Genomic DNA, 6,225 nt, shown 5'->3' with positions numbered 1-6,225 from the left:
CGCCCCCCAGGGGCCCTCAGGCGGTCCCGCTCGGACGCGCTCGCGCCGAGCCCGCGCGTGCCGTTGTCAGACCAACGGGGGCGGGGCCCGCCTCATCCACAGCGCCCCCCGGCGGCCGCTGCCGGCAGTACCCGGCCGGCCATCCCGGCCCGCTCACCCGGGACCTGAGCTCCGGAACCGGGGAACGCAGCCCCCGGTTTGTGTTCGTCTCTGCACAAGGCGGACCAGACTTCCCACGACCGGACCTTTCAGCTCAGCACGGCAATGAGAACACACCTCCGCTTAGGGGAAGGAACTTCTAAGGTCTTCCCCATACATTTTCTCTGAATACCCAAGTCGTTGCCATTCCTGAGGCTAGACTAACGCCTTTTTTTGCCTTACGGCTAAGAAATACCATTGTTCTGATCTACAGGTAAAGGCGCAGAAACTGGAAAACATATTTTTGTCTGGATTTCAGCCCATTTCTTAAAATACTTGGAAGACAAGATAATGGCGCTCTGTGCTATGTCCCACCACGCCACGTCCCTGTTCCCCGTCTGCAGCTGAGCCAGTCTGCAGCGCCCCAGGGAGGCACCCAGGGTCCCGCGGTGCGAGCTCTGTGCTGCTCAGCAGCGGAGTGTGGCTCTGAGGAGAAACATCATCACACGCTGTGCTGTCCCGTCCTGTCCCGTCCTCGCATCAAGAGTTCTGGCGGCCCCTCCACCGACGTCCCCATGGAGGCAGCTGTGGCTGGCCAGAAGACCCCCGGCATGTCCACGGGACGGCTTTCCTCATGGATACCGCAGAGGCTGCTCCCCGTTCCAGGCGTTTGCGCCCGCCCACGTCCCAGGACACACGGCCAAGAGCCGGTCGCCCTCCGGCTTCCGAGCACCTCAAAGCAAGAGCACGCCCGCTGGGTGGTTTCCCCCAAACCAGCGGCAGCGTTGTGCACCCTGGAAGGGTGCGAGCACCCAGGGCTGCAACCCCAACGCCGGGCAGCACCACCCTGCTCGCCGGCCTCTGGCCATCACCTGTCCCGAGCACTGCCCACGCCCTCCCGGACCCGCCCGGAGAGGCGGCGCCGCGACCATCACACACCGCTCGGAGCAGCTCGGCGTCACTCGATTACTCTCGGCGTCACTCGGCATCACTCGATTACTCTCGGCGTCACTCGGCTGGACTCGGCGTCATTCGGCTGGACTCGGCGCCACTCGGACCGCCGCCCCGGCCTGGGGCTCTCCCACGGCCGGCACGGCCTCGGCCCCCCCCCATCCCCCCGCCGTGTGCGAGTTGTTTGCATCGGTGGAAAAGGGTCCGTTTTAATGACAGCATCTTGAAGTTCCGTAAGTGTGAAGCTGGGAAGCTCTGGAGCCTTTGTGGTGGTTTAGCCGAAGTGGCGGCTCTGCCGCAGGGGTGTTCCTGTCCGTGGTACCGCTGGCGGGCGGGACAGGGGAAGGAGCGGCCTGAGGGGGCTGCGAGCAGGGCTGTGGGAGGGAGCAGTAGTGGGGAAGGCTCGGAGCCGGCAAGGTCGCCAAAGCACAGGGAGCAGTAGATTGTGCTCTGATGAGGACGATGTTTGACAAGTAAAGAGGGTGATCTAGAGGTGAAAAAAGGCTTTCCCGGATGGTGTTGCTGGAGCAATCAGCTCATCACGTCTGCTGCTCATACATAGAGGTCACAGGCAAGTGCTTTTGCGAGTGGGCAAAATCCTGACCAGGTGACTCAAGGAACTCTGGAGCACTTCGTTTCAAGAGAGCTGTGGAGAAAGTGGGCTGCCTGTATTTCAGAGTAGTGTTTCAAGCCAGGTGCTTATAGACTGTGTCCTGCTAAAGGATTGTTCTGCAGAGCGCAAACTCGGTCTGAAAGTTTATGATTTATTGCTGTCTTAGCCTCTGACAAATAATCAATAATGATAGTGTTAATAGGCATTAATCAAGAGCCCCAAAGCAGTGGTTCAGCATAATCTGGCTCCCTGAGCTAAGTCAGGGGAGGTTTAGGCTAGATATCAGGAAAAGCTTTTTTCCCTGCAGGGTGGTTGAGCGCTGGAACAGACTTCCCCAGGGAATTGGTCACAGCACCAAGCCTATCTGAGTTCAAGAAATATTTGGACAATGCTGAGCCCATGTGATGGTATTATTGGGCTGTCACGTACCAGGCCAGGAGCTGGACTGGATGATCCTGGTGGGTTCCTTCCAACTCAATGGTTCCATAATAAACCTCCACAGGTGCAACTTGAGGCAATTTCCTCTTGTCTGTTACTTGTTACCTGAGAGAAGAGTCCAGTCATCACCTGGCCACACCCTCCTGTTGTGCAGAGCCAGAAGTCCTCCCTGAGCCTCCTTTTCTCCAGACTGAGCACCTCGAGCTCCCTCAGCTGCTCCTTCTCCAGCTCCTTCCCTAGATCTGTTGCCTTTTGTGGACACACTCCAGTCCCTCAATGTCTTTTTTTGTCATCAGGATCCCACAAATAACCGGAGGATTCGAGGTTTGGCCTAAGCAGTGCCCAGAACAGGGGGACAGTCGGTGCCCTGATCCTACTGGCCACACTATGTCTGGTAGAGGCCAGGCTGCCCTTGACCTTCTCGCATACCTGGGCACCGTGCTGGCTCATGTTCAGCTGCAGTAGTGATTTCTCTCTCCACTCCAAAGCAGCAGTTCAGTAATTCTTTTGTTACCAGCCAAGGTGTAGCAGAAGATGAACACAAAGCAAAGGGGAATCAGGTCTTTTCCAGGATGCAGAACAATCTTAAGTGGAGAATAAAGCTTAGAGGAAGCTGTCACAAAGAATGATTTCATTTCAATACCACAGCCCTTTCACTAGTCCAATATGCAAGAAAGAAGAGAAACCAGGGAGCCTGATAATCATTCCTAGTCTCTAGCTCTCTGCTGATTCCTCTGAGGCAGGACTCATCAGCAGACAGCGATTGCACCCTCTGGTGCCTCCTCTGCACTGTGTGAGCAGTGCACAGCAGCTCTGGGAGGGAAGCTTCACTGCAGAGAGCTTGTGCTTTTTGGCTTTTCACCTTTACGAAATGGTGCTTTGGGTCCTTGAACTGAAACACGCAGGACACTCCTCAGCTGAGGAAGAAGCAGCTGCTAAATCTCTTTTTGTGCCCAGCAGGTGAGGAATTACCACGGAATAATTGACGCCACAGATCTTTCAGCTGTAGCTTGCTGTTCCTCTGCAGACTTCTCCCGTGGTAAGATGACTACGGTGACGTTCTGGCAGGCGGTGATCGCTCAGGTGTGAATTCCCAGGCAAGTGATCCCTCAGGTGTGAATTCCCAGCGGGCGATGCCGGGGGGCCAATTCCAGCGGCGATCCCTCGGGCTCACGGTGAAGTCCCACGAGCAGCAGCAGCAGCAGCAGCAGGGCCGGAGGCGCTCCAAGCGCTCTGCGGTACAAGGGGGACACCGGGCGGTCGCTGCCGGCACACACCGGGTCCTGCCCGCTCCTTGCATTTCCTGTCCTGTGATGAAAGGATGGGAAAAATCTCTGATCTTCCACGGACAATGGAAGGCACCGCTCCTTTGGAGAAGGGAAAGTACTTAATGGAGAATTACTATTTAAGCCTTGTAGCACACTTGCTCAGAAGTTTTAGAAACAATTCCATTTTACAGCCACATAAACAGAGCAGGTATTTAGAAGGTGTGTTCAAAGTCCTGCAAACAAAGAACCATCTCCTGATCACACTGCCTTTGCAGTCTACAAATGGGAATGCACAACATGAGAAGCAAGAAGGTCTGTGCTGAAATCCATGTGTAGGGAAGGACAGCAGCAGTGTGCCAGTGCTTGCTTTTTCAGGAGAGTGCAAAGGGTGCAATGGCAAAGGCAGTTTCCTGTGCCTTGGGACTCAGTATTGCTGCAGCACTGGGGAGTGAGTGCCAGCTGTGAATTCTGAGTGCTGGGCTTTCATCCTTGGCATGAGAACTGCTCTTTATTTTTTTTTTCCCTGTATTCATTCAAAATGGCTTCTGTCAACATTTGTCTATATATTGACTTTTATTTGCAGGGGCACTTGAGAGTCTGGCTGCGATGAGGACCCTAAATTTTAGGAGAGCAAACTTTCAGTTCTTTGAGGAAGTAGTGGATAGGATGCCTTGGAAACTGTCCTCAGGGATAATGGAGCTGAACAGAGCTGGCACCTATTTGAAGACATTCTTCTTAGAGAACACGGGCTCACAATTGCCACTTGTAAGAAGTCAAACAAGGAATGCAGGAGACCAGCTTGGCAGTGTAAGGATCTCCTTGTTTAAAATGCAAGAAAATAATATGCATACAACATATGTAATGCAAAGTGGTTTTTGAAAGGAAGTTAAAGCAAGAGGGTTATTGAAAGTTAATATATGTGATGCAAGAAGGTCATATGCAGGCAATATGTAGTGGCACACATCATGGGAAAGATAGAGAGATAACACATTGGTGTGTGAGGATGAGATCAGTATAGCTAAGGTTCAGCTGAAGCTGCATTTGGAAAAGCCTTTAAAAATAATAATAAGGGCACCTAGAGGTACTTCAGTGGGAAAAGGAAGATAAAAAGAAACCTATCACACCTCCCCTATTTCCCCCCTACCCCCACAAGCCAGACAGGACTAGTGACAACAGACAAGGAGGAGGCTGAGGTACTCAACAATTGTTGGTCTCAATTTTTACTGCCAGTCACTATTCCCACATCTCTCAGGTTATTGGGCTGGCAGACTTAATTCCAGCCCCTTGTAGCAGAAGGTCAGGTTTAAGACCACCTGAGGAACCTGAGCATGCACAAGGCCATGGGACCCACCCAGATGCATGGCAGGTCCCTGAGAGAACTGGGAGCTGTAGCTGCTCAGATGTTCCCTCCATCATATTTGAGAAATCAAGGCAGCCAGCTGAAGTCTCCATGGATTGTGTTGTACTAACACAGAAGCCATTTGACTCCAATACTCTTGATCTTTTTTGTAAATCTTAAAGTTCTGAGTAAATTTCTGCAAAGGATGTCCAATGCAAAGTTTCAAAATGGAATCTTTGTTATTTGTTTTCATATTGATCTTGGATATTTCCATTTTTTGCACTCCTATATTTTCTAAACATTTGTAGTGACTGAAAAGAAAACTGAAAGGAGTGACTATGTTCTTTCCAGTGGTATAAATGTGTGGCCAAGACTAATATTTTTTAAGACAAATATATTTTTGCTATGTCTATACACATGTGCTTACCTGTGTTTAGTTTATGTATCCAGGTTTTGGCAATGGGGGAGCCACAGGGCTGGCCTGTGAGAATAGCCCAGGTTCTGTCCTGTCCCACCTGCTTCCAGCTGACTCCACTTCAGGATGTCCTCCCAGCAGAGAGAAAAGGCTGGGAAAGCAGCCTTTAGAAATGTGACTTTTTGTTTGTTTTGATTTTTTTTTAAGTTAATAAAAACCTTCAACCTGATTTTTTAGGTTTTTTTTAATTTCTGCCTGTTTGTTTGGGTTTTTTTCATTATTTGTTTGGGGGTTTTGTGTCTGTGTTTGTTTTGTTACAGTTTTGTAGAATTCTTTAAGCAAGATTGATTTGAAAGCTGAGCAGTCCTGTACTGTATTCTCCTGGATTCACCTGAGACTCTTCCTAGGCAGCTCCCTGATCCTATTTGCACTGCGTCACACATCATTCTCCTGAAGAAACTGTCTGCTCATGGCTTGGATAGGTGCATTGTTTGCTGGTGATAAACTGGGTGATGGCAGGGCCCAGAGTGGTGGGAAGTGGAGTTCATCCAGCTGATCCCCAAGGCTCAGTCTTGGGCCCAGTCCTGTTTAGTATCTTTATCAGTGATCTGGACAAGGGGATTGAGTGCACCCTCAGTAATTCACAGATGATGCCAAGTTGGGTGGGAGTGTTTTTCTCTTCTGGAGGACAGCAGGCACAGAGGCTCTCTCTAACTACAGTTCTACACAGTCCCAGTAGGTGCCCCTGTGCTTACCCCTTCATCTGTCCATCCAGGTCAATCTGTAACCTCTACACCAGCAGCCTTTATTCATCATGATCAACAGGTCTGGATATGGAGACCAGTTTGTCACTATTCAATGTCAGTCTTGGCTGTGGGCACATGCTACTTCTGCTTTATAAGTGTGACAAATTTTTAATGCTCCAAAGAGTTTTGCTATGTACTGTGCATCATGCAGGTTTGGAAAGAAAAAATTTCCCAGGCCAGGAAATAGATATAAAATAAGAGGAGATGTAAACTATTTACTTTTGTGAGTTTTTACTCTTTGTCCTTCTTTCCCAGCT

The 6,225-nt window shown here is 50.7% G+C and overlaps 2 protein-coding genes across 5 annotated transcripts in view; one reads left to right on the top strand and one right to left on the bottom strand.

Annotated features, from left to right (window-relative positions):
- The window catches only part of LOC111943527 (uncharacterized), a 134,672-nt gene that overhangs the window by 87,460 nt on the left and 40,987 nt on the right, over positions 1-6,225 (bottom strand). The window lies entirely within an intron of this gene.
- LOC147651585 (uncharacterized) lies at positions 43-5,391 on the top strand. Of its 4 annotated transcripts, XR_015274133.1 has the most exons (3): positions 160-1,322; positions 3,101-3,237; positions 3,992-5,391. XR_015274133.1 is itself a non-coding variant. In XM_086842888.1 (2 exons), exons 1-2 carry the CDS (start codon positions 773-775, stop codon positions 3,124-3,126), a joined length of 576 nt encoding a protein of 191 aa, XP_086699014.1. In that variant the 5' UTR covers positions 43-772; the 3' UTR covers positions 3,127-5,391. The 4 variants fall into 4 exon arrangements, 3 of the variants coding, with proteins under 3 accessions (XP_086699014.1, XP_086699012.1, XP_086699013.1); XM_086842888.1 differs by having other exon boundaries at positions 43-1,322; positions 3,101-5,391; XM_086842886.1 differs by lacking the exon at positions 3,101-3,237 and having other exon boundaries at positions 74-1,322.

Source organism: Cyanistes caeruleus, chromosome 9, assembly GCF_971803275.1.
Source record: "Cyanistes caeruleus chromosome 9, bCyaCae1.hap1.1, whole genome shotgun sequence".
NCBI classification, from domain to species: domain Eukaryota; kingdom Metazoa; phylum Chordata; class Aves; order Passeriformes; family Paridae; genus Cyanistes; species Cyanistes caeruleus.
The sequence above is the reverse complement of the archived record's forward strand: the minus strand, read 5'-3'. Positions and strand labels throughout refer to the sequence as shown.

Excerpts from the sequence above, each read along its gene's own strand:
- LOC147651585 (XM_086842886.1), top strand. The coding sequence starts at position 773 with ATGGATACCGCAGAGGCTGCTCCCCGTTCCAGGCGTTTGCGCCCGCCC. Across the intron at positions 1,323-3,991 it reads TGACAGCATCTTGAAGTTCC|GGGCACTTGAGAGTCTGGCT; the intron begins GTAAGTGTGAAG and ends TTTTATTTGCAG.